The 27,407-nt window shown below is 38.9% G+C and overlaps 1 protein-coding gene and 3 long non-coding RNA genes across 4 annotated transcripts; 1 reads left to right on the top strand and 3 right to left on the bottom strand.

Moving 5' to 3' along the window:
• The first annotated feature begins 1,018 nt into the window (after positions 1 to 1,018).
• On the top strand, positions 1,019 to 1,529 carry LOC126594560 (uncharacterized). The gene is made up of 3 exons (XR_007613329.1): positions 1,019 to 1,092; positions 1,351 to 1,395; positions 1,482 to 1,529. It is a non-coding gene; the product is annotated as an uncharacterized LOC126594560 (long non-coding RNA).
• Positions 1,530 to 7,981: 6,452 nt separating this feature from the next.
• LOC126594558 (uncharacterized) lies at positions 7,982 to 9,883 on the bottom strand. The gene is made up of 3 exons (XR_007613327.1): positions 8,537 to 9,883; positions 8,342 to 8,405; positions 7,982 to 8,245 (listed from the first exon to the last, which is right to left on the bottom strand). It is a non-coding gene; the product is annotated as an uncharacterized LOC126594558 (long non-coding RNA).
• A 10,723-nt stretch (positions 9,884 to 20,606) lies between these two features.
• LOC126594559 (uncharacterized) lies at positions 20,607 to 21,217 on the bottom strand. The gene is made up of 3 exons (XR_007613328.1): positions 21,104 to 21,217; positions 20,824 to 20,981; positions 20,607 to 20,629 (listed from the first exon to the last, which is right to left on the bottom strand). It is a non-coding gene; the product is annotated as an uncharacterized LOC126594559 (long non-coding RNA).
• Positions 21,218 to 21,290: 73 nt separating this feature from the next.
• LOC126592223 (uncharacterized) lies at positions 21,291 to 25,602 on the bottom strand. The gene is made up of 4 exons (XM_050257947.1): positions 25,591 to 25,602; positions 22,875 to 23,032; positions 22,258 to 22,531; positions 21,291 to 21,388 (listed from the first exon to the last, which is right to left on the bottom strand). Exons 2-4 carry the CDS (start codon positions 23,025 to 23,027, stop codon positions 21,291 to 21,293), a joined length of 525 nt encoding a protein of 174 aa, XP_050113904.1. The 5' UTR covers positions 23,028 to 23,032; positions 25,591 to 25,602.
• Positions 25,603 to 27,407: the final 1,805 nt, after the last annotated feature.

Below are 27,407 nucleotides of genomic sequence, written 5' to 3'. Positions count from 1 at the left end.
TCGGGCAACAAAATATCTGTGAGTGGACCCCTTCTAAACTTATATGTTTTTTTATAAAATATTAACCTATTATGCATTTCATATTTCATGATTTGAATATGTTTTATAATATGCTTTATAAAATTCTATATTTTATGGTTTATGAAATATTTATAATTTATCGAAATTACATTTTACGAACGGATTTGAATTACTGGGATTTTCATATATGAATTTCTATGGATACGGATTTACAAATATGAGATTCCATGGATTTACGGATATGACTTACCATGTTTTTATGATATGAGATTTTTGAGGTATGTTTTTGGTACTTATCTAGTGGGCTATCATAAAGCACATCCACACAACACGGGTATAGATGTCTATGGCCATAGGACACAATTGAGGATGTTTATGTATATACCTCTTCTCCGGTGTAACCTAGAGTCGTACAGCTTCACTTTCGGGTGATGGACCATGGTTTCTTCACTGGCGTAACCCAGTGTCGTACAGCTTCACCTTTAGGTGATGGACAGGTACTGCCTTTGGGCGAATGAGGAGTTGATGATATGGATGATATATCCCCAGCCTCACTAGCTCAGGGCTAGTGTCAGTGTGTGATGTTATATTTCCTCTTCTCTAGCGTAACTCGGAGTCGTACAACTTCACCTTTTAGTGATGGACCATGACTTCTTCACTAGCATAACCCAGTGTTATACAGCTTCACATTCGTGTGATGGATAGGTACTGCCTTCGGGCGACTATGATACCCCTAGAGAGTACAGTATGATGAGATTTACGGATTTGCCTTTAGGCGGCAATAACACTGTTATTGAGCATGGTTTTACATTATACATGTTTTTACAAAAGTTTTCATTGCATGCTAGAGTTTTCAAAAAACTTACTATGTAGTACTATATATATGTTTTCAAAACAGGCGGTTAGTATGTTCATAAGTAAAATGGTTTTCTTATTATTAGTATTAATATAAACTTTGGTCCGTCCACTCACCTTTTCTGTTTTTGCACCCCCTTAGGAGTTAGGATCAAGGCACATGATCCTGGCGTCAAGACTCTACAACATAGATATCCTCGAGTCTCCTCAGTATAGGTATCATTCCCTCATTCGTATCTTTTACTAGTAATTCTTCCGTATTATTTTTAGTAGGTGTTTGCTCTGAGCACGTTCGTGCTTTGGCATAGTCGTTCCAATTACTTATTCTTTATTGCATGCATGTTTAAAATGGCTTCGTCACCCTCAAGTGCCGGCTAGCACATGCCTACCTTGGTACGTGGGGATATCAGGGTTGAGGCGTGTCAAATTTGTTTTGGCAGCTCATATTTGATATTTTCTTTTCTGTTTTGGCAGCTCATCGTCCAAGTATTAACGCTGTTGTGGAGGTGCTTAAACAAGGTCCAATTTCAGCTATTAAAACTGAATGTTACCAGTTTTTTCCGGTTTTGGAGTCTTCAATATTTACTTCTTTGTATAATGTTCAGGTATTACTGAACTACGAGTTGAGCCGTATGACGAAGATGAGGGGACTGGTGATTTACTATATGTGCAGGTGATTGACGTGATTCATAATAATGCAATTGCACATGGAAAACATGTTAGTAAGTTGTAATATTTTGGAATTCAATTAATGGTGGTGTGTTCAGATGGCTGTGACAACACACAATACTTCCCATACCGCTTTTGAAAGATATAAGAATGGTTAGTAGCTGAATTCATCAAAGTTATCTGAGTTTCTAGAAAGACCTTTTACGTCGTGATACTTCATTTCATCATTGTAAATATATTCTTTAAAAGAATTAAATTAAATAATGAGAACTAACTCAAGCAAATGTTCTAGATGTAAGCTAAAAGATCAATTTAACTTTTCTTCCCTGTCGATTTTAGTGCTTTTTCTTTTCTTATTACTTTTAGGAGTTAATTTTTGAGATATATTATGACTAACAAATTTATTTTTGCCTTTGTCATCTTTTTTGCTGAAGATTTCTTATGAACCTCGCGGAATCTTCTGTTTAGATGCTCCATCATTATCAGTTTGTCTGCTATTGCAGTTAGAGAAGCATTCCATAGAAGAAGGCGGCATTACACCTTCAGTTTAGTCTCGCAAAGAACCAGTATGTCCAAAAATATATGTAACTCGATTCTTAAAAACTGTATGGCATGACAAAATAAATTTACAAATTGCTAATTTTTCTGTTTTGTAACTCCGCCGTGTAAGTTTATCTTACATTGCCGGTCCCAAGCCCGGATAAAGGAGGAGGGGGAGGGCATCAGGTAGTCGACAGCCGGCACTCCATGATCACGTCGAATCCTTATGAAAATGAATCCAGAACGAAATCGCGCTAAAGCTAGGGCGTCACCCGTAAGTGGCGCGCTGTGTGGCCTGAGCACAGTGATAAGTGAGCAAGGGTCGCTGTATCTCCATCGGCACCCGGATACAGTGTTAAATGAGCAAGGGGGCTATAGAAACTTCTTTTCGAACGACTCCACTCAAAGTTGTTTGGGAGCATATGCTCCTATCAACTTTACACGGACACACAAAAGAAGTACCTTGATCCTATTAGACGGGGAAGGGTGAAGAAGCTAGGACAGAAGGGTAGAGTTCAAGAGAGCAAAATGCATTTAGGAACGTGGAATATAGGAACCTTGACGGGAAAATCTATGGAAGTAGTAGAAGTTATGGTGAGGAGAAGGATAAATATTATGTGCCTACAAGAAACTAAGTGGGTTGGTCGTAAGGCAAAGGATCTAGAAAACTCAGGGTTTAAACTATGGTATTCGGGCACAAATAGAACGAGAAACGGTGTTGGCATCATCGTGGACAAGACCTTGACACAAGATGTTGTAGATGTCAAGAGGGTAGGAGATAGAATCATGGCAATCAAGATTGTAATAGGACAAGAACTTATCAATGTGATTAGTGCGTACGCACCTCAAGTAGGGATGGATACGAGTTCGAAGGAGAAATTTTGGGAAGACCTTGGAGACTTGGTGCAAGGAATTGCTCAGACGGAGAAGTTATTTATAGGAGGAGATTTAAATGGACACGTGGGCAGGGAGACAGGCAACTATGAAGGTTTTCATGGTGGCCATGGTTTTGGGGAGAGAAACGAGGATGGGGAAGCTATCTTGGATTTTGCAATGGCATATGATCTCTTCTTAGCCAACACCTTCTTTAAGAAGAGAGAAGAACATGTGATCACCTACAAGAGTGGGTCGTCAAAAACACAAATAGATTTTCTTCTAATGAGGAAAGGGGATCGTATAACTTGTAAGGATTGCAAAGTTATACCAGGAGAGAGCGTGACTAATCAACATCGCTTGTTGGTGATGGATGTACATATCAAAAGAGTGAGAAAAAAGAACAAGACTTGGAAGTGCCCAAGGACTAGATGGTGGAATCTAAAAGAAGAAAAACAAGCCATTTTCAAAGATAAAGTAATCACCCAGTGTGTGTGGGATAGAGAGGGGGAAGCTAACCAAATGTGGGATTCCATGGCTAGTTGTATCCGAAAAGTAGCAAAAGAGGTATTAGGAGAGTCCAAGGGCTTTGCCCCACACCAAAAGGAATCTTGGTGGTGGAATGAGGAGGTACAAGCAAAGGTGAAGGCTAAGAAGGAATGTTGTAAAGCCTTATACAAGGATAGGACTGATGAAAATGGTGAAAGGTATAGAAAAGCGAAGCAAGAGGCGAAGAAAGCTGTGAGAGAAGCTAAGTTAGCGGCTTATGACGATATGTATAAGCGACTAGATACCAAAGAAGGAGAGTTGGATATCTATAAACTAGCTAGAGCAAGGGAAAAGAAGACAAAGGACCTAAACCAAGTGAGGTGCATCAAGGATGAGGATGGAAAGGTTCTTGCTACAGAGAACGCGGTTAAAGACAGATGGAAATGTTATTTTCATAATCTTTTCAATGAAGGACATGAAAGGAGTACTTCTTTAGGGGAGTTGAGTAACTCAGAAGAGTGTAGAAACTACTCTTTTTATCGTAGAATCCGGAAGGAAGAAGTGGGTGTAGCTTTGAAGAAGATGAAGCATAGAAAAGCAGTAGGCCCAGACGATATACCAATCGAAGTGTGGAAAGTTTTGGGAGAGACAGGTATAACATGGCTCACTGACCTTTTCAATAGGATTTTGAAAACGAAGAAGATGCCGAATGAGTGGCGAATGAGCACTTTGGTGCCTATCTACAAGAATAAGGGCGATGTACAAAATTGCATGAACTATAGGGGAATTAAGCTAATGAGTCATACAATGAAGCTCTGGGAGAGAGTCATTGAGCATAGATTGAGGCAAGAGACACGGGTTTTGGACAACCAATTCGGGTTCATGCCAGGGCGCTCAACCATGGAGGCAATCTATCTCTTACGAAGATTGATGGAAAGATATAGAGATGGGAAAAAGGATTTACACATGGTCTTTATAGATTTGGAAAAAGCGTATGATAGGGTCCCAAGAGACATTCTTTGGAGGATTTTAGAGAAGAAAGGAGTACGAGTAGCATATATCCAAGCTATACAGGATATGTATGAAGGAGCAAAGACTGCCGTAAGAACTCATGAAGGACAAACCGAAAGCTTTCCCATAACTGTAGGATTACATCAAGGCTCATCCTTAAGTCCTTACCTTTTTGCGTTGGTAATGGATGAGTTAACAGGACATATTCAAGGTGATATTCCTTGGTGTATGCTTTTCGCAGACGATATAGTGTTGATAGATGAAACTCAGGAAGGGGTAAATGCAAAGCTTAACCTTTGGAGAGAAGTGTTGGAATCTAAAGGTCTTCGCCTAAGCCGATCAAAGACAGAATATATGGAGTGCAAGTTCAGTGCAAATGGAGGCCAAAACGAGTTAGGGGTGAGGATCGGAGATCAAGAAATACCAAAGAGCGACCGTTTTCGTTACCTAGGATCTATCTTGCAAAAGAACGGAGAATTAGATGGAGATCTCAACCATAGAATACAAGCTGGATGGATGAAGTGGAAGAGTGCATCCGGCGTGTTGTGTGACCGCCGTATGCCACTGAAGCTCAAGGGAAAATTTTATAGGACGGCAATAAGGCCGGCGATGCTGTATGGCACAGAATGTTGGGCGATGAAGCATCAACACGTACACAAAATGGGTGTAGCGGAGATAAGGATGCTTCGTTGGATGTGTGGGCACACGAGAAAGGATAAGATTAGGAATGAGGATATCCGGGATAAAGTAGGAGTAGCCGAAATTGAAGGAAAGATGAGAGAAAATCGGTTACGGTGGTTTGGACATGTGCAAAGAAGGCCTACTGACGCTCCGATTAGAAGATGCGACTATGGGACAGAGGTTCAGGGCCGAAGGGGCAGAGGAAGACCTAGGAAAACTTTGGAAGAGACCCTAAGAAAAGACTTAGAGTACTTGAATCTAACGGAGGACATGACACAGGACAGAACACAATGGCGTTCTAAGATTCATATAGCCGATCCCACTCAGTGACTTGGATTTTCCAAGTCTCCAACCGAGAAGTTTTCCTCACTCGGGAAATTAAGGGAACACTACCTCAACCTATATGCTCCACTCACAAAGCTTCAACATACAAGCTTCAACAAAAGAAAATTCAAAGAACTTAGCGAAGAAGGCTTTGGTGTATTTAACACAATACGTTGAACTGAAGGAAAGCTTATTTATTGATATCCCCGATAAGTTACAAATATGTACATATACTTGAGTCAAAATAAACAAACAAGAGGGAGCCTTCACAAAGGTTGCTTAGGAGAAGTCTCAGCAGTCGGTAGAGCCCCAGAAAGAGAAGGCACCGGAGGGGGATCATTCGGAGCCTCAGTACTGGACAAAACCCTAGAAGGAGGAGGCATCAGAGGCTGATCATTTGGAGCTTCATTACGCGGTACAGCCCCAGAAGACGAAGGCAATAAATGCCTTTGGAACAAACCCACAAATCTCTGATGATCAAGTAAAACCTGACCATCAGATTCCTTCATCTGGTCAAGCTTCCTCTTCATGTTTGTAGCATAGTCATGTGCGAGCCGGTGCAACTGTTTATTCTTATGCTTGAGCCCTCTAATCTCCTGTTTGAGACTCATCACTTCAGTCGCCAATGATTCAACTTGGCGGGTTCGAGCAAATAGGCGTTGGGCCATATTAGACACAGAACCTGCACACTGAACACTGAGAGCCAGAGAATCCTTAACAGACAACTCATCAGACCGTTTGGAAAGAAGTCTGTTATCTTTGGGAGTGAGAAGGTTCCTGGCCACTACCGCAGCGGTCATATCATTCTTCATCACGGAATCCCTTACGGTAAGAGGACCAGTACGGGAGACGAAGGATGGGCGCCATATGTTGTCTGGAGAAGGCGGGGCTGCCTCTTCAACAAGGTTCAAGTCAAAACGACGGTCGGAGGGGCCAGACATTTTCAAAGGTGTTGAAGAGAGAAGAGGTCGGACAAATCAAGATCTTAGAAATGCAAGAATGGAGCTTCTACTGGTGGATATTCAAGTGTGCTTTGGAACTTAATGTCAACCCCTATAAAAATCTGCACTCGACGAAGCTTCAGAAATCGAAGAGGCGCCTGCTCAGAAATCGAAGAGGCGTTTTCTTTCTCAAAAGCTGGGCTGCTCAGAGACCACGAGGGTCGATCTCAGAAATCGAAGAGGTGTTTGCTTTCTCAAAAGCTGGGCTGCTCAAAGACCACAAAGGCCGATCTCAGAAATTGAAGAGGCTTGCTTTCTCAAAAGCTGGGCTGCTCAGAGACCACGAAGGCCGATTTCAGAAATCGAAGAGGCACCTACTTTTCCAGCCTTGTCAGCACCTGTCACACGCACACTCAGCTTTGCGAAAATTATGGGCATTCTGTCGAAGATTTCTGGCGAAGTAGAAAGCACATGAATCGTACTGTTCAATCACCCACTTCCCACACGCAACAGTAGCTCGTGGGTACCACAGATAACTTTGCCAAAGTTCTCTGACAAAGTTGAGACACGTGAAGCTTGCAGCTCCCACTACATCGCTCTGACCAAGAAGGGTAAAAGAATTGCAAAAAAACAACACTAACAAAGTTTAGACACATAAATTTTGAAGGTCTAGCTACCATATTATTACCCACAAGGGTAAAGGAACAGTACCACTGCTGGATAATTGGAAAGTCCCGGTGTGTCAACCTCTGTGCTTCGTGGCAAGGTAGACTAGCAAACATGCCCAACCTATACTCACATTCGAGAAAACACTCCTAACAAGATTGCTTGCTCCAAAATCGAAGAGGCACCGCCCTCCGAATCTCGAGAGCTAGACTCCCAACATGATTACTTTCTCAAAAATCGAAGAGAGGGTAAAGGAACAGTACCACTGCTGGATAATTGGAAAGTCCCTGTGTGTCAACCTTTGTGCTTCGTGGCAAGGTAGACTAGCAAACATGCCCAACCTTTACTCACATTCGAGAAAACACTCCCAACAAGATTGCTTGCTCCAAAATCGAAGAGGCACCGCCCTCCGAATCTCGAGAGCCAGACTCCCAACATGATTACTTTCTCAAAATCGAAAAGAGGGTAAAGGAACAGTACCACTGCTGGATAATTGGAAAGTCCCTATGTGTTAACCTCTGTGCTTCGTGGCAAGGTAGACTAGTAAACATGCCCAACCTTTACTCAGATTCGAGAAAACACTCCCAACAAGATTGCTTGCTCCAAAATCGAAGACGCACGGCCCTCCGAATCTCGAGAGCCAGACTCCCAACATGATTACTTTCTCAAAAATCGAAGAGACACCGCTCTCCGAATCTCGAGAGCCAGACCCCCAGTAGGATTGCTATCTCAAAAATCGAAGAGGCATCGTTCTCCGAATCTCGAGAGCCAGACCCCCGACAGGTCTGTAATCTTCACACGCAACATCAGCTTTCCAGATACCACAAACCACTTTTTGAAAGTGCTCTGACAGAGTTAAAACATGTGAAGCTGGCAGCTCCCACTACCGTGCTATAACCAAGCAGGGCATTATTACTTGATGTTAGGGAGACTCCTATATATGTCGACTTCCATCCCTAACGGACGGGCAGACCTGCAAAAATGCTCAACCCTTTCTCTTATCTGAGATGGCACTCCCAACAAAGCCTTTCGAAATATTCAGCTTTCTTTCCCCCCGATAATACCTCTGTAAACAAGCTATACTAGAGCAAGAATATCTCATATCATCAGGGTTAAAAGCAAGAGTATCCCATATCATGCTTTTTCCCTGTCTTTTCCTTTGGCCTTATTCTTACCTGCAAGACAAGGAGAAAGAGAGCAATCAGTCAGCACTTGGAATCAAGCTTCCAGCCAGGAACTGACTGCCTGGAACCCCTTACCTGATTACTTACCTGGCATTGCTCTCGAGTACTCATCTTCAACATCTTATGCTTCCAGGGAAGATACCGCATCTGCCTGAGGAACAGATAGGGCAAGTGAGAAGGATACAAGGAAGCATGTGGAGACAAGCGTAACAGCACACGTGCCGATACATCCATTACTCTATCAAAAGCAAAAGTATCCCATATCAGCAGGGTTGAACGTACTCTAGATTTGATGGACTTGTTTTGACCCTCAAATTCTTCAGTCGGCCTTATACTCTGGAGGAAACCAGAAAACCCTCCAGCCCAGTTCAAGAATAAGCCTGTGGAAAGTTACTTCTTCAAAAGCAAAAGTATCCCATATCATCTCTCCTCATTTTTCTTCTCTTTATCCTTCATGCTGCCTGCAAGATAGGGAGAATGTGAACAATCAGCCGGAGCTCTGATTGCTTACCTTGTCCGTCACCTCTTTCAGCAGATCCCCCAGCTCGGCGACTTGGGGGACTCCTACTACATGGTTTGTATCTCGCTTGACCAAGCATGAAACTACAAGTAAGCTTCAAGTGAAATTGATACATTACCTTGTGCATCTCCACCAGTTACAGATACCACCCCTGGATGGAGGAAGAGTACTTCCAGAGAAGATGCCACATCTACCTATGAGACAGATAAGGCAAGTCAAGACGATACCACACTCCAGTACTTAGAAGTTTCGTGGCTACGAGATCATTCTCCCACAATATTTCCTAATGTCATTTGTACTAAATCATTCACTTGTACTCACTAAAGGAGAGCTTGAACCTACGTACTTGTGTAAACCCTTCACAATTAATGAGAACTCCTCTATTCCGTGGACGTAGCCAATCTGGGTGAACCACGTACATCTTGTGTTTGCTTTCCTATCTCTATCCATTTATATACTTATCCACACTAATGACCGGAGCAATCTAGCGAAGATCACAAAAAGTGACCGTTTTTGCTACCTAGGATCTATCTTGCAAGAGAACGGAGAATTAGATGGAGATCTCAACCATAGAATACAAGCTGGATTGATGAAGTGTAAGAGTGCATCCGGCGTGTTGTGTGACCGTCGTAGGCCACTGAAGCTCAAGGGAAAATTTTATAGGACGGCAATAAGGCCAGCGATGTTGTATGGCACAGAATGTTGGGCGGTGAAGCATCAACGTACACAAAATGGGTGTAGCGGAGATGAGGATGCTTCGTGGGATGTATGGGCACACGAGAAAGGATAAGATTGGGAATTAGGATATCCGAGGTAAAGTAGGAGTAGCCAAAATTGAAGGAAATATGAGAGAAAATCGGTTCCGGTGGTTTGGACATGTGCAAAGAAGGCCTACTGACGCTCCGGTTCGAAAATGTGACTACGGGACAGAGGTTCGGGGCCGAAGGAGTAGAGGAAGACCTAGGAAAACTTTGGAAGAGACCCTAAGAAAAGACTTGAGTACTTGGATCTAACGGAGGACATGACACAAATGAGCGCAATGGCGTTCTAGGATTCATATAGCCGACCCCACTTAGTGGGAAAAGGCTTTGTTGTTGTTGTTGTTGTTGTTGTTGCTAATTTTTCTGTTTTGTATAAAATCTTTGTTCACTCTACCTGAACAGGTACACATGTTAAGTTTTCTTTCATCTTATCTTTGGCACAGAAAGCACCATCAAAATTTAAACTCTATTTTTTTTTTTTTCAGGCGGCTGTTGAGGAAAGGATTGTTGTTGGTGGATGAACCCCTTAGGTAATTATCTATTGCTTATTGAACTCCCCTAATCATGAGTTTTGACTCGGAAGAAGATTTTGATGATGATAGATACTAAATTGAATTTTGGCTCAAATTGTATTGAAAATTGCAGTTCGGAGCAATTTTTTCGAGGAAGAAGGAAGAATCCTAAACATATGTTTGAATTTAGTCAATTTCCACATGCTCCATTCAATAGATGAATTCAAGCACCTAAATTGAATAGATGCTTTTAATTCTTCTCTCATCTAAACCTTAGATTTTTCTGCAATTTTATTTCTATGTTGTTTATATCATTGTTGTTTGAATATATGGTTAAACTTATTTTATTAATTAGAAAATATTTTAGCGATAGTTTGATTGGTTAAGCTAAGATGTTTTTCATAGTATCGCATGAAGCTCGATAGGAAAGTAGCTCCATTATATGTATGCCTTGCAACTCCTTTTGTCTTTTCTATTGTCTGGTTGCTGCTGTTTTCTCATTGTGTAGGAAGCTTTATGGCGTTCAACGTGCCAAATCGTTATGCTGGCACCGTTCTGTTTTCGTATTTGTTGGATTAGAATGTACTCATTGTTTTAAGTGAGTATTAATTTTGACACCTGAATGATAAATCAAAGGGCGGGGAGGGAGAGTCCGAGAAGCTCTTAGTTTGGGTGTTTTAACATGTTGATGTTGTGTGTTTTACTGTTTTATTAGATTTGCTGCTTCAAATGCAGATAATCTATTTCTGATTCGGATTTCTGATTTGAAATTTTCATCATTATTCCATTGATTTAGTAATTAAATTTATGCCTTAATTTAGCATTTTCATCATGATGAGTATTAGGAATAGAGTAGGAAAGGTTGGTGATTTTATAGAGCACAATCATTAGGCTGCTTGGGTGCTTTGTGTTTATTGATTTAGGTATACGTTAAATGGATTTGATGTGATTCTGATTCTGGAATTGGGTGTGACTCGGTGCTTGATATATTCGTGCCGGATTTTTCTCCAGCAGTGGAATCTGACAAAGATTTCAAAAACTGGGAAATCATTTTGTTCTCCACTTGGTAATTGGTGGAGATGTCAAGTTATGTGGGTGTTCACATTACGGATCAATCGCTTCAAAGCCAGTTCACGCAGGTTGAGCTGTGTAGTCTAGAATCTAAAGTTTGTATAATTTGTTCCCTAGCCAATTGATGTTAAAAGTATAGGAGGTTTATCTGAATTTTGATATCGTGTGGTATTTGTGGAAACTCCGCCTGTGTAAGTTTATCTTACATTGCCGGTCCCAAGCCCGGATAAAGGAGGAGGGGGAGGGCGTCAGGTAGTCGACAACCGGCACTCCTAGTTTACGTCGAATCCTTATGAAAATGAATCCATAACGAAATCGCGCTAAAGCTAGGGCGTCACCCGTAAGTGGCGCGCTGTGTGGCCAGAGCACAGTGATAAGTGAGCAAGGGTCGCTGTATCTCCATCGGCACCCGGATGCAGTGTTAAATGAGCAAGGGGGCCATAGAAACTTCTTTTCAAACGACTCCACTCAAAGTTGTTTGGGAGCATATGCTCCTATCAACTTTACACATGACACACAAAAGAAGTACTTTGATCCTATTAGACAGGGGAGGTTGAAGAAGCTAGGACAGAAGGGTAGAGTTCAAGAGAGTAGAATGCGTTTAGGAACGTGGAATATAGGAACCCTAACGGGAAAATCTATGGAAGTAGTGAAAGTTATGGTGAGGAGAAGGATAAATATTATGTGCCTACAAGAAACTAAGTGGGTTGATCTTAAGGCAAAGGATCTAGAAAACTCAGGGTTTAAACTCTTGTATTCGGGCACAAATAGAACGAGAAACGGTGTTGGCATCATCGTGGACAAGACCTTGACACAAGATGTTGTAGATGTCAAGAGGGTAGGAGATAGAATCATGGCAATCAAGATTGTAATATGACAAGAACTCATCAATGTGATTAGTGCGTACGCACCTCAAGTAGGGTTGGATACGAGTTCGAAGGAGATATTTTGGGAAGACCTTGGAGACTTGGTGCAAGGAATTGCTCAGACGGACAAGTTATTTATAGGAGGAGATTTAAATGGACACGTGAGCAAGGAGACAGACAACTATGGAGGTTTTCATGGTGGCCATGATTTTGGGGAGAGAAACGAGGATGGGGAAGCTATCTTGGATTTTGCAATGGCATATGATCTCTTAGTCAACACCTTCTTTAAGAAGAGAGAAGAACATGTGATCACCTACAAGGGTGGATCGTCAAAAACACAAATAGATTTTCTTCTAATGAGGAAAGGGGATCGTATAACTTGTAAGGATTGCAAAGTTATACCGGGAGAGAGCTTGGCTAATCAACATCGCTTGTTGGTGATGGATGTACATATCAAAAGAGTGAGAAAAAAGAACAAGACTTGGAAGTGCCTAAGGACTAGATGGTGGAATCTAAAAGGAGAAAAACAACCATTTTCAAAGAGAAAGTAATCACCCAGTGTGTGTGGGATAGAGAGGGGGAAGCTAGCCAAATGTGAGATTCCATGGCTAGTTGTATCCGAAAAGTAGCAAAAGAGGTATTAGGAGAGTCCAAGGGCTTTGCTCCACACCAAAAGGAATCTTGGTGGTGGAATGAGGAGGTACAAACAAAGGTGAAGGCTAAGAAGGAATGTTGTAAAGCTTTATACAAGGATAGAACCGATGAAAATGGTGAAAGGTATAGAAGAGCGAAGCAAGAGGCGAAGAAAGTTGTGAGAGAAGCTAAGTTAGTGGCTTATGACGATATGTATAAGCGACTAGATACCAAAGAATGAGAGTTGGATATCTATAAACTAGCTAGAGCAAGGGAAAAGAAGACAAATGACCTAAACCAAGTGAGGTGCATCAAGGATGAGGATGGAAAGGTTCTTGTTACAGAGAACGCGGTCAAGTACAGATGGAGAGGTTATTTTCATAATCTTTTCAATGAAGGACATGAAAGGAGTACTTCTTTAGGGGAGTTGAGTAACTCAGAAGAGTGTAGAAACTACTCCTTTTATCGTCGAATCAGGAAGGAAGAAGTGGTTGTAGCTTTGAAGAAGATGAAGCATAGAAAAGCAGTGGGCCCAGATGATATACCGATCGAAGTGTGGAAAGTCTTAGGAAAGACAGGTATAGCATAGCTCACTGACCTTTTCAATAGGATTTTGAAAATGAAGAAGATGCCGAAAGAGCACTTTAGTGCCTATCTACAAGAATAAGGGCGACGTACAAAATTGCATGAACTATAAGGGTATTAAGCTAATAAGTCATACAATGAAGCTTTGGGAGAGAGTCATTGAGCATAGATTGAGGCAAGAGACACGGGTTTCGGATAACCAATTTGGGTTCATGCCAAGGCGCTCAACCATGGAGGCAATCTATCTCTTACAAAGATTGATGGAAAGATATAGAGAGGGGAAAAAGGATTTACACATGGTCTTTATAGATTTGGAAAAAGCGTATGATAGGGTCCCAAGAGACATTCTCTGGAGGATTTTGGAGAAGAAAGGAGTACGAGTAGCATATATCCAAGCTATAAAGGATATGAATTCAAGAGCGAACACAGCCGTAAGAACTCATGAATGACAAACCGAAAGCTTCCCCATAACTGTAGGATTACATCAAGGCTCATCCTTAAGTCCTTACCTTTTTGCGTTGGTAATGGATGAGTTAACAGGACATATTCATGATGATATTCCTTGGTGTATGCTTTTCGTAGACGATATAGTGTTGATATATGAAACTCAGGAAGGGGTAAATGTGAAGCTTAACCTTTGGAGGGAAGTGCTGAAATCTAAAGGTCTTCGCCTAAGCCGATCAAAGACAGAATATATGGAGTGCAAGTTCAGTGCAAATGAAGGCCAAAATGAGTTAGGGGTGAGGATCGGAGATCAAGAAATACCAAAGAGCGACTGTTTTCGCTACCTAGGATCTATCTTGCAAAAGAACGGAGAATTAGATGGAGATCTCAACCATAGAATACAAGCTGGATGGATGAAGTGGAAGAGTGCATCCGGCGTGTATGCCATTGAAGCTCAAGGGAAAATTTTATAGGACGGCAATAAGGCCGGCGATGCTGTATGGCACAGAATGTTGGGCGGTGAAGCATCAACACGTAAACAAAATGGGTGTAGCGGAGATGAAGATGCTTCGTTGGATGTGTGGGCACACGAGAAAGGATAAGATTAGGAATGAGGATATCCGAGGTAAAGTATGAGTAGCCGAAATTGTAGGAAAGCTAAGAGAAAATTGGTTACGGTGGTTTAGACATGTACAAAGAAGGCCTACTGACGTTCCGGTTAGAAGATGCGACTACGGGATAGAGGTTCAGGGCCGAAGGGGTAGAGGAAGACCTAGGAAAACTTTGGAAGAGACTCTAAGAAAAGACTTAGAGTACTTGGATCTAACGGAGGACATGACACAGGACCAAGCACAGTGGAGTTCTAAGATTCATATAGCTAACCCCACTCAGTGACTTGGATTTTTCAAGTCTCCAACCGAGAAGTTTTCCTCACTCGAGAAATTAAGGGAACGCTACCTCAACCTACATGCTTCACTCACAAAGCTTCAACATACAAGCTTCAACAAAAGAAAAATTCAAAGAACTTAGTGAAGAAGGCTTTGGTGTATTTAACACAATACGTTGAAATGAAGCAAATCTTATTTATTGATATCTCCGATAAGTTACAAATATGTACATATACATGAGTCAAAATAAACAAACACGAAGGGGCCTTCAAAAAGGTTACTTAGGAGAAGTCTCAGCAGTCGGTAGAGCCCCTGAAAGAGAAGGCACCGGAGGGTGATCACTCGGAGTCTCAGTATTGAACAGAACCCTAGAAGGAAGAGGCATCAGAGGCTGATCATTTGAAGCTTCATTACGCGGTACAGCCCCAGAAGACTAAGGCAATAAATGCCTTTGGAACAAACCCACAAACCTCTGATGATCGAGTAAAATCTGACCATCAGATTCCTTCATCTGGTCAAGCCTTCTCTTCATGTTTGTAGCATAGTCATGTGCGAGCCTGTGTAACTGTTTATTCTCATGCTTGAGCCCTCTAATCTCCTACTTGAGACTCATCACTTCAGCAGCCAATGATTCAACTTGGCGGGTTCGAGCAAATAGGCGTTGGGCCATATTCGACATAGAACCTGCACAGTGAACACTGAGAGCCAGAGAATCCTTAACAGTTAACTCATCAGACCGTTTGGAAAGAAGTATGTTATCTTTGGGAGTGAGAATGTTCCTGGCCACCACCGCAACGGTCATATCATTCTTCATCACAGAATCCCCAATGGTAAGAGGACCAGTAGGGGATAAGAAGGATGTGCGCCATATGTTGTCTGGAGAAGGTGTGGTTGCCTCTTCACCAAGGTTCAAGTCAAAACGACGATCGGAAGGGCTAGACATTTTCAAAGGTGTTGAAGAGAAAAGAGGTCTGACAAATCAAGATCTTAGAAGTGCAAGAAGGGAGCTTCTACTGGTAGAGATTCAAGTGTGCTTTGGAACTTAATGCCAGCCTCTATAAAAATCTGGACTCGACGGAGCTTCAGAAATCGAAGAGGCGCCTGCTCAGAAATCGAAGAGGCGTTTGCTTTCTCAAAAGCTGGACTGCTCAGAGACCACGAGGGTCGATCTCAGAGATCGAAGAGGCGTTTACTTTCTCAAAAGCTGGGCTGCTAAGAGACCATGAGGGCCGATCTCAGAGATCGAAGAGGCGTTTGCTTTCTCAAAAGCTGGGCTGCTCAAAGACCACGAAGGCCGATCTCAAAAATCGAAGAGGCGCATGCTTTCTCAAAAGCTGGGCTGCTCAGAGACCACAAGGGCCGATCTCAGAAATCGAAGAGGCACATGCTTTCTCAGCCTTGTCAGCACCTGTCACATGCACACTCAGCTTTGCAGAAATTATGGGCAATCTTTCGGAGATTTCTGGTGAAGTAGAAAGCACGTAAATCTTACCGTTCAATCATCCACTTTCCACACGCAACATCAGCTCATGGGTACCACAGATAACTTTGCCAAAGATCTCTGACAAAGTTTAGACACGTGAAGTTTGCAGCTCCTACTACATCGCTATGACCAAGAAAGGTAAAAGAATAGCAAAGAAACAGCACTAACAAAGTTTAGACACATAAATTTTAAAGGTTTACCTACCATATTATTACCCACAAGGGTAAAGGAACAGCACCACTGCTGGATAATTGGAAAGTCCCTGTGTGTCAACCTCTATGCTCCATGGCAAGGTAGACTAGCAAAAATGCCCAACCTTTACTCACATTCGAGAAAACACTCCCAACAAGATTGCTTGCTCCAAAATCGAAAAGGCACCACCCTCCGAATCTCGAGAACCAGACTCCCAACAGGATTACTTTATCAAAAATTGAAGAGACATTGCTCTCCGAATTTCAAGAGCCAAACTCCCAACAGGATTGCTTTCTCAAAAATCGAAGAGGCACCGTTCTCCGAATCTCGAGAGCCAAATCCCCGACAGGATCGCTTGTTCGAAAATCGAAGAGGCATCGCTTTCTCAACTTCGAGAGCCAGATCTCCTTGGATAAAGCTTGTCTGTAATCTTCACACACAACATCAGCTTTCCAGATACCACAAACCACTTTTTCAAAGTGCTATGACAGAGTTAAAACACGTGAAGCTGGCAGCTCCCACTACAGTGCTATAACCAAGAAGGGTAAAGGAATAACATTACTACTTGTTGTTAGGGAGACTCCTATATATGTTGACCTCCATCCTCAACGGACAGGCAGACCTGCAAAAATGCTCAACCCTTCCTCATATCTGATAAGGCACTCCCAACGAAGCCTCTCGAAATACTCAGCTTTCTTTCCCCCCGATAATACCTCTGCAAACAAGCTACACCAGAGCAAGAATATCCCATATCATCAGGGTTAAAAGCAAGAGTATCCCATATCATGCTTTTTCCCTGTCTTTTCCTTTGGCCTTGTTCTTACCTGCAAGACAAGGAGAAAGAGAGCAATCAGTCAGCACTTGGAATCAAGCTTCCAGTCAGGAACTGACTGCCTGGAACCCCTTACCTGATTACTTACCTGGCATTGCTCTCGAATACTCATCTTTAACATCTTATGCTTCCAGAGAAGATACCACATCTGCCCGAGGAACAGATAGGGCAAGTGAGAAGGATACAAGGAAGCATGTGGAGTCAAGCGTAACAGAACACGTGCCGATACTTCCACTACTTTGTCACCAGCAAAAGTATCCCATATCAGCAGGGTCGAACGTACTCTAGATTTGATGGACTTGTTTTGACCCTCAAATTCATCAGTCGGCCTTATACTCTAGAGGTAACCAGAAAACCCTCCAGCCCAGTTCAAGAATAAGCTAGTGGAAAGTTACTTCTTCAAAAGCAAAAGTATCTCATATCATCTATTCTCATTTTCTTCTCTTTATCCTTCATGCTGCCTGCAAGATAAGGAAAATGAGAACAATCAGCCGGAAGTCGAAATCAAACTTCTGATCTGGGACTGATTGCTTGGAGCTCTAATTGCTTACCTTGTCTGTCACCTCTTTCAGCAAATCCCTTAGCTCGGCGACTTGGGGGACTCCTACTACATGGTTTGTATCGTGCTTGACCAAGCCTAAAACTACAAGTAAGCTTCAAGTGAAATTGATACATTACCTTGTGCATCTCCACCAGTTAAAGATACCACCCCTGGACAGTGGAAGAGTACTTCCAGAGAAGATGCCCCATCTACCTATGAGACAGATAAGGCAAGTGAAGACGATACCACACTTCGGTACTTAGAAGTTTTGTGATTACTTAGCGGCTTGGATCTTGCAAGTCCCCAACCGAGTAGCTTCCCCTCCAACCAGGAGGCCAATCACAGAGCGACACGTGTCGACATCAGAAGCCAATCATAGCACGACACGTGTCAACATCGGAAGCCAATCACAACACAACACATGTCAATGTCAGAACAAGGCTAGAAACTCTCTTCTATGAAAGGAGATCATTCTCCCAAAATATTTTCTAATGCCATTTGTACTAAATCATTCAGTTTTGTACAGAAAGTGCTCTAAAAACTAAACCAACTTCTGTACACAAAAAATTAACAAATTCTAGTATACGAAGGTGCAAAAAGTATTGTCCAGTTTTGTACAGAAAGTGGTATTTACAAACCACCAAAGATATTAGACAAAGTTTAATACAGAGTAGGAAAAGATGCAAAATATATTGTAGCAAAGGAGGAAACATCTTGTTGCAGGAGCATTATCAGTGTTGACATTGAGAAACAAACCTGTACAAAGAAAAATAATGCAAGGCATTTAGACAGTGATTAAGTTCACAGCTAAGCAGTTTTGAAGCAAAGAATTTAGCAAAATGAAACCATACTGACCTAGTTAATTTTGGAGAGACTATCTATTTTTGTAGAAGCTAGAGGTGATTTTTTTTTTTAGCAATTTGATAGGCATTTCATCAAATTATTTCGGATCAACTTCTGAAATTTCTTCCGCTTCACTGTTTTAAATGACCATGACTCATGAGCACATTTTATTGGATAAAACATAAAAAGTGTTGTCCAACTATAATTCGTATCTCTTTACTCAAATTTTGTCTTTAAAAAAAAAAAAAGATTCTTGACAAGTATATATTAAGCAGAGCAAGATAGTCAGAAGATATGAATATTTGAACACATGGAAGTAAAATAAAAGTATCATATTTTATGATAATATGGAGTTTGAATCTATACCTCTGTTGATTGCTAGTAAAAAGAGCTTTCCTCACAGACTCCCTCTTTCGTTTATGTGATTCTCCGCTTGTTTCAGGTGGTGAGGTCGAATATGATACAGTAGTGGAAGATATTGTGGCTGCTCTTGGTAAGATATGTGGAGTTATTAGTTCTATAGCTGTATCATCAGATACATTGTAAACTAGCACATCACTTGAGTTGAAACTATTTTTTCTATTTCCGAATAGCAAGTGGAAAATCTTCTTTTGTCCAATCAGTCGCAAAAACTCATTTGGCAGTTGTTGTTGGTCAATCAATCTCTGATTCATGACCAAATCTTTGCAGGGCATACTAATCAGTAGATTTTATATTATATATTTTACCCTAATCTTAGTATATTTTGGTTAATATTTTGGAAAAATTTTGATACTCCGAATTGTATTTTCAATATAGGACTTTCGACTTCCTCTGGAGCAAAATAGGACCAAATGGACGAATTTTGGGGTAATTCTAGTTTGAGGACGTTCGTGAGTCACTTAGCTTGATCATATCAAAATTTGGTATTTTTCCACCAAGCGGTTATTTTCTGGCGATAAAATAAAGAAGCAGTGTGCAGTGCTGGAAAATGACGTTTTTGGACTTAAATTGTGTTTTTGGAGCCCAAGATGACATCGGATGGGTTCGTGGCCTTCTGGAAAAGTGTTCAGAATATTCCAAACATTAAATTCAGCTATATTGGGCCAGTTTTGGAGCAACTTATGGGTCCAAAACGTGACTGTTCAGATTTTAGGCGAATTTCACCATTTAATTTAGGGTTATGTTTCCTATTTTATTTAATTATTATTATTAGTTTCCTAGTGGGAAGAAAGGACCTGTTTTTAGGGTTTGTGAGGGGGTTTAGCAAATATATTGCTTGGCCGTCTACAGTTTTAAGATGACGCTTGATTTTATGCAACTTTGGAGACAGAGAGAATTACTAGGGTTTTGGAGATTTTCTACTTGAAGGTGTTTTCAATCATTTTCTTAAGAATATTTTCTATGATTTCAATTATAAATATGTGTAACTAATTTCTTTTGCTAGGGCGAAGCCTTGAGCCTTAGCATGAATATGTGATTTTTATTTAATTGCTTATGATTGATTGCATGCATACTTTGAATTGTTAATCACCGGGATAAAAACTATCTAATTGTCTTAATGCCTGATCACCATTTGGATCTTTAGAAAAGTAATTTGATGTAATTTTGGTCGGAAGGTTCCCTGAAATTGACGCTGGCTTCTTGTGATTAATAATTGTAATTTCACTTAGGATGAATATCACGTCTTAAGGATTGCATGGTTTTTCAAAGGATTTTCATAAAGCATAATGAGTCTTTCATGTTCATATTTGATCCGAACGTCCGGACGGGTTGCATGTTAGATATACGTTCTATGTTGGAGGTTCCAAGTAAAATATGAATTAGGAAAATCTAACCTTCAAAGTGGCATGTATAGATCATAAGTAATGGGTAAAAATTCATAGGATTGCTAGGTGATGGTGGAACCCTAGTGCTTTCTTAATTTTATTCTCCAAAAACTGTTTTCTTCTCTCTCTAGCTCTAATATTGCAGATTGTTTATTTTAATTCATTAATTTCGTTTTTATTTTATTAGGTTATAAAATCAATCACTTCAATTTCTACTTTACAATAATTAAATGAAATCTGATTAGTTTCGAATTATTTAATAGTCCCTGTGGAGACGACCTTGCGAGATCCGTTTATACTACAATAACCTTGTGATTCTTGCAAGTAAAATAGGAGATTTAAGCCCGTTCACATAATTTCATTAATGCTGCCTTCAAGAATCAAATTAACTTTGTACCTATATTTAAAAACTAAATTCCATGAGTTTTTTTATGGCTTATAACTCATTGTCAACAATCAGAGCAAAGAAGTTTAAAGAACAGAGGTTACAGATTTGAAGTCATTTTTTAGTTGGAAAGAAACAGCGTGGAATTGAAAATCGTAGAAAAAGTAAAAAAAGACAGAATAACAAACTTGCATATTGAATGTTACCATGGTGTTGGAATTTGGTTGGGGTGTTTCTGATAGATGAGTTGTCCGGTCGATGGGTCCTTATGCATTTGTTTGACACAGTTAGGGCAAGCATTGTGCCACCAATCATAACGTGTGTCAAAACGTTTGACAGATGCTTTACATAGGAATGTATCATTCTATCAAATGTTTTATGACACGTGTATCATAAAAGAGTAACAACAAAATTAGTTTTTGTTCAATATATAAAAATGCAGGTAAATGTTAAAAAAAGATAGAAAAGCATAAATCGTTTGTATACCTTATACAAATCAGGATCCAAAAAGGTTAGCTCATCTATTGTTACTCTTCTTGTTGTACACAGAATTTCAGCCTCATTTGCCTACCTTCAAGAAAGAGGCAGTATTTTTACAGGACTTTACAATTTGAGAACCTGCAAGTTTAAAAAGAAATTAAGAAATTTTGAAAAATCAACATGTTTAGAGGTTTTAAAAGTGCATTGACATTGATTTATATGAGTTAACCTCCGGGATGTCTGGGTCGATGAAAAAAAAAGAGGATCCAGTACTATTCAAGACGATGTTCTCTATTGATGGCAACAAATAATAACAGAATTGTAAAAAAAAATATTAGCAAATATCATAGATGAGTAAATGTTTTTACTTGGATGGTAGATGTTTAAATGTGAGGAAAAAATTGTAATGGATACATATAAAAATGTGGTAAAATAATTTGAACATGCAATGCTAGAAACGAAATACAAACTGTAACAAACAGGTTCTAACAGTGTATAAATTAGAAATAAAAAAGAAAAAAATAAGACATCAAAATTCTGTCATAAAGAGTAGCAATCAAATATAGTAAAATTCCATAATGATAAAAGAGTGGAACAGTTTATAGCAAGAAATGAAAGAACATATCCAAATAAAGATAGAAAAAGTGGGTTTTAGTTAAATGAGCTACCTAGGTAAATCTTGACTTTTAAACTTGTAAATACAACAATAATCGGCAAAGACAACTTCTTGATCGATAAAGAACAAAAGCTTCTGCAATATCTGCCCACAATGTATCAGACAATGCTTATTTTTTGTGCACAAAACAAATGAGAAACAAACACTAGATTTTCTTCCCAGCCTAACAGAGAAAATGATATTAACAAATTGGAATTGCAACAGTTAAAGAAAAGAACAACATGATATTCTGCGCTATTCTTTGATTAATCTGTTTTGATTCCAATTGCTGGACCGCAGTTATATGGCCAATCACATATTACAATTTAAAAAGTTAGTACAAAAATAATGTCAAAACTCATTTTAGTGAAAAAACAACATAAATGTTTTTAATTGATGGACATGTAGATACACACACACTCACACACACACACACACATATATATATATATATATATATATATATATATATATGTAGAGACAAATATACACGTATTGATGTTACCTGTAAGAATATTATCTCTGTTCAAATGGGGATAGAGCAGGTTGAAATCTAGTAGGAAAAACCGATGTCGAGGGATGGGTGGAAAGACGGTAGACAATTTTTTAAACACTATTGTACCAATAAATATAACCTGGGTTTCATGCGGCACCACTTTATACTTTCCTCTGATTTTGATCGTGCAAAAATTCATGTTTTCGTAACAACTACCAGCGTCAATCTTTGAGGCTACCAGTTCACAATCGATGTCTAACGCAGATGCTTCAACTGCATTGTTCTTCGTAATTGATTACATGCCGTATTAAGAAAAAAAAAACAAAAAAAATAATAATAACATAATTAAAAAACTTATGAGCAAGTAAATAAAAAAAAACATTATATTTTGGTACAGAGAGATTGAATGAGCACAGTGGGTAAATAAACTAACTGAAAATATGTCAACTATCACAACCAAGATTTACAAAACACTTTAGACATGTTAAAAAAAATCAAACTGTTGGAAAAAAAATATATAAAAAAAATATAAATTAACAAACTAACAAATGAAAAAAAAAAAAAAAAACTTATGACATAACTATATTAAAATACTTAATTTAAATTATGGGACAATGATGGCTTACCGTTTCATCAACCAAGATACAATGTAGTGTTACGTATTTGCGAACAGTTGCAGAAATGCTAGATTTCCATATCCTACAGACACAAATCTTTATTTTGTCCGCTTTAGTGTAAGGACGCAATTCTGCAATAGGGGTAACCTTAACTGTTTCCATTGAATCTGTTAAAAGCGAAATTAATTTTATTAAGATAAGAATCAGCATAACACAAATTTGTAAACAAATATAAAAGAAATGATTGATTTCTTTCATTCCTAATTAAAGAAATGGTTAACATAATTTTAACATAACTATTACAAAACTGATAACCACTACATAAACTCGACATTTCAAAAATAAAAAGGACTCAGAAAAGAAATAAGCCAACCAAAAGTAATTAAAGAACTAAATTTGACAAAAAAAAATACAGTTCATATTAGGATAGTAAGACAAATGATCACACATTAACAGATGACAAAGAATAACTATTATGAAACACTTAACACATTATGAAAGCAGTAAAGCAACAGTTGGAAAAAGCAAACTAAAGAGGAAACCAAATGATCAATTACTAAAAGTAGAACAAAATGTGAAGCACTTGTCCCAAAAGGGAAAAGCAGGGTTAAGGAGATATAATCAATTACTTTCCCACACTGCAAATGCATAAACCAGAAAGAAAAACACTTACTAAGTTAGTTTTAGTAAGTTAAGAAAGAAATAAAAGACAACTATGTCTGTCAGGTGGCATAGGTGTAAACTGTTTTTATTTTTTTTCCTTCCATAAATATAACTTTACATTAATGTGAAGCGGAAATAAACACAAATATGAAACAATCAGGTATCCATGGTACTCAGCTAAATTTCAAAGTATTGACAACAAATTTAATATTCTATAGCCACAAATGATCACCAGACATTTAACCAACTAATTAATAAAGCATTTGATGCACGGAAAAGAACTAACTTGACAACAAGCAATAATAATGCAAATCTATAGATAAGAAAGAAATCCAAAACGTTTGAACAGAATTGTAGAACAAAGCACATCGCATTGTGATCTTGAAGTGAACCCCCACTAACAATCTAATATTGCGAACTTATTTAAGTTCAAAAATAATATAAGATGTTAAACCTGAATTAACAAACTATACAACCTATATAAAAAAATAAAAAATAAAAAGTAATTTTAATTAAGTATACAAAATTGGAAAGCAGGATTTAATATGGAAAAAAAGATTCAAAACTGGAATGCAAGTATCTGTCCCAAAGGTATATTTGTCGTTGAAAGAGAAACCTAAATTGCTCACCCATATTATTATCAAATAGGGAACGTTTGATAAAAGCAGCAAAGCAATGATTCAAAAGGGAAGACTAAAAAAGAAACCACATATTACAAAGACACAAACATTACTTACCGAAAGCGGAACAAAACGTCAAACATGTGTGCAGGCAGTAAACTGTAGAGTCAAGGAGATAATAATAATTTTCCCACACTACAAACAAACAAATTAAAAACATAAACACTTAAGAAATCATGTTTAATAAGCTGAAAAGGAGAAAAAAGACTATACTTTTCTTAGATGTCATAGTTAGAAACTGCCTTTTCAATCCAGAAACCAAACTCATCCATTAGGAATGGACAGCTAGCCTGGGCTAATTAAAAGGCTCAACGAAAAACAGAACCAAAGACTTACCCATTAATGCATAAGTAAAGGATTAACATAAAAAATAAAACAGTGAATCATAAAAAGCAAGACTGCAAGTCACAATTCTAGAAGAGGAAAACATACTGCTCACAACTCAAGTAACGATATCAATATTGTTCTACTAAATTATAAGTTATATGATGAGCATTATTTTGATTAAGATATCTCACATGTCAAAAAGTGAAGAAATTCCAACAAAGGTGACAACCACATTATATAAAGAAGAAACCTAGACCTAGTTGAACACATATAATTCGTGAAAAATCACAGGTTTCATAAGGAAGATTTTGAAATATGCATCTCAAAACAAATACCATCTAATTATGCTGCTTCACAAACAATGTTGCCGATGAACTTATGCTTCTTCCTTATGCTGGATTCAAATGATATAAACTAAGAAAACCCCATATTAAAAATCAACAGCCAAATACTAAACATACCATCTAATTCACCAATTGCATCCTCTGCATGTCTACTGTGATCCAAGTGAACAAAAGCATAACCCGGTGGTCTCTGAGCAACCCACACGTTGCGAAATTAACAATACAAAAGATTAACAACCATCCTCCATAAAAATAACACCACTTTATGAATCTGTGGCTAAATAACTACAAACATTACAAAAGGTGTTGTTCTCTTCGCCGATAAACTGTGGGATTCATCAACATTCGTCAAACTCCTACTTCAATTTTACAAAAACAACATAGAAAAAACAAAAAACAAAGTTTGACAAAGGGGCAAAGGGGCACAACAACAACAAAGTTGCAACAGATTGAGGAAGAATGTTAAATCAAACCATTGGATAACATTTTCTCATGCACCCAAAAAAACCCACAAACTCAAAACCACAAAAATCAAGTCTAAAACATCGAATCATATACTTAGATGCACAAAAGATAAACTAACAAATTCAAAACGAAATAAAAATAATTAACAATAAGTAACCACACTATCCTTCGAATTAAAAGCACATAATTTCAAAACTCTTCACCTTAAACACAGATGTCTTCACAAGGTGCAAATAAAAACCTTACATTGATTTCGTATTTTCCAAGCAACCATAGGCTGCAGAATTGCACAAAACACCGACTGAAAGCAACAACATGAAAATTTTCGACGACCTAAAGCAGGAATTTTTTAGGCAAAAAGGATTTAAGTTGTGAGAACAATCGCAAAACAAAGATGGAAATGAGAGGAAACAAAACGGGTGAAAGCGACAGTGAAGCAAAGTTGAAAATGAGAGGAAACAAAATGGAACAAAATAAAACCCAAACAAAGTACCACGCGATGACCAACACGTGGGCCTGACAAAAATGTGCTGCAACTGTAGCAAAAACAAATACAACCACAAAAAAAATGAAACGAACTCCAATTCCGTCAAAGACAACCAAACAAAGGGCACTGGTGTAATTTTACTGTACAAAAAGCTCAACTTAATGGAACAACAACATCAAAACGAAGGACATTTTCATTCGCGCATTGTCCGTGAACAGTAGCACGGTTTTGGGGTTTTAGTATAGGTATAATATTGATTTTCAAGGATTTTTTTGTCTTTGCAGGGTTTTATCTGGCTGAGCAAATGCCTTTTCCATTGCTCTATGTGTATAATTTTCTTTGAAGCAAGGCAATATAACTATGACATTCAGAAAAAATGGTTGATGAGGCAACATTGTACCATCTTATTAGTTTGTTTTAGCCAAAATGGTCCTTGAGATTTGCATAACACATCACCTTGGTCCCTAAGATTGAAAATCAATAGAAATGGTCCCTAAGATTGTCCACCATCCATTGTTTTGGTCATTTCGTTAAAAACTCCCCTATGTGTCCTGGAGTTCTTGGCCGGAAGTTTGGGCAATTTTCAAAACTTCATAACTCAATCGTTTCTTAACCAAATTCGACCCATAATATATCAAAAAGAAGATAGGAAAGTGTAGAATAAGATTATACCTATTTAGAAGCCCCATGGTTGCCAGAGATGGTCGAAAAATAGCCTAAAAGGTGACTGATCCGTGGAAAAACTGGAAAACTAGCGAGAAATTGGGTAAATTTTAAACGTTCATAAATTCTTCAATACCCAACGAAATTGAGTGATTTAAAAACGAAAATCATATTTCTCGACGACCAAGACAGCCACTTTCGAGTTGTTTTCCTGCCAAACCAAGTGAGTTAGACTTCAAGTATGGTACCATTCTCTTATTCTCATCGAGAAGTATGATTTTCGTTTTTGAATCACTCGATTTCGTTGAGTATTGAAAAAGTTATGAATGTTTAAAGTTTACCCAGTTTCCAACAAGTTTTCTAGTTTTTCTGCGGACCAGTCACCTTTCAGGCTATTTTCCAGCCATCTCCGGCAACCATTAGGCTTCCAAATAGGTATAATCTTGTTCAAAACTTTCCTATCTCCATTTTGATATATTATGGGTCGAATTTGGTTAAGAAACAATTGAGTTACGAAGCTTTGAAACTTGCCCAAACTTCAGGCCAAGAGTTTCGGGACACTTAACCGAGTTTTTAATAGAAGGACCAAAATAATGGATGGTGGACAATCTCATGGACCATTTCTATTGATTTTCAATCTCAGGGACCAAAGTGATGTGTTATGCAAATCTCAAGGACAATTTTGGATAAAAAGCCTTATTAGTTTGATTCTAATTGAATAAATTTGTATAATGTAGAGTAGAAATCTCAAACTTCTTATATGAATGATGTTTGCGTGACATAGAGAAGGGGTTGACCTTTGAATTAGGGCTTTTGCTGGATCGGCAGGTAAAATTTGAAACTTCTTCTATGAATGTTTATTTCATGCCTTCGTGTTCCTTATGTGTGCTTTTCTCTGCAACATGTCCATGAA

This window comes from Malus sylvestris, chromosome 12, assembly GCF_916048215.2.
Source record: "Malus sylvestris chromosome 12, drMalSylv7.2, whole genome shotgun sequence".
Taxonomy (NCBI): domain Eukaryota; kingdom Viridiplantae; phylum Streptophyta; class Magnoliopsida; order Rosales; family Rosaceae; genus Malus; species Malus sylvestris.
This window is presented reverse-complemented; position numbering and strand designations above follow the sequence as displayed.

Bases quoted from the DNA above. Each gene is read 5' to 3' on its own strand.
- LOC126592223 (XM_050257947.1), bottom strand. From the start codon at position 23,027: ATGGAAACAGTTAAGGTTACCCCTATTGCAGAATTGCGTCCTTACACT. The intron at 22,532-22,874 runs GTAAGCCATCAT...TCAATTACGAAG, and splicing joins GTATCTTGGTTGATGAAACG to AACAATGCAGTTGAAGCATC. The intron at 21,389-22,257 runs GTAACATCAATA...TGCCATCAATAG, and splicing joins CAGAGATAATATTCTTACAG to AGAACATCGTCTTGAATAGT.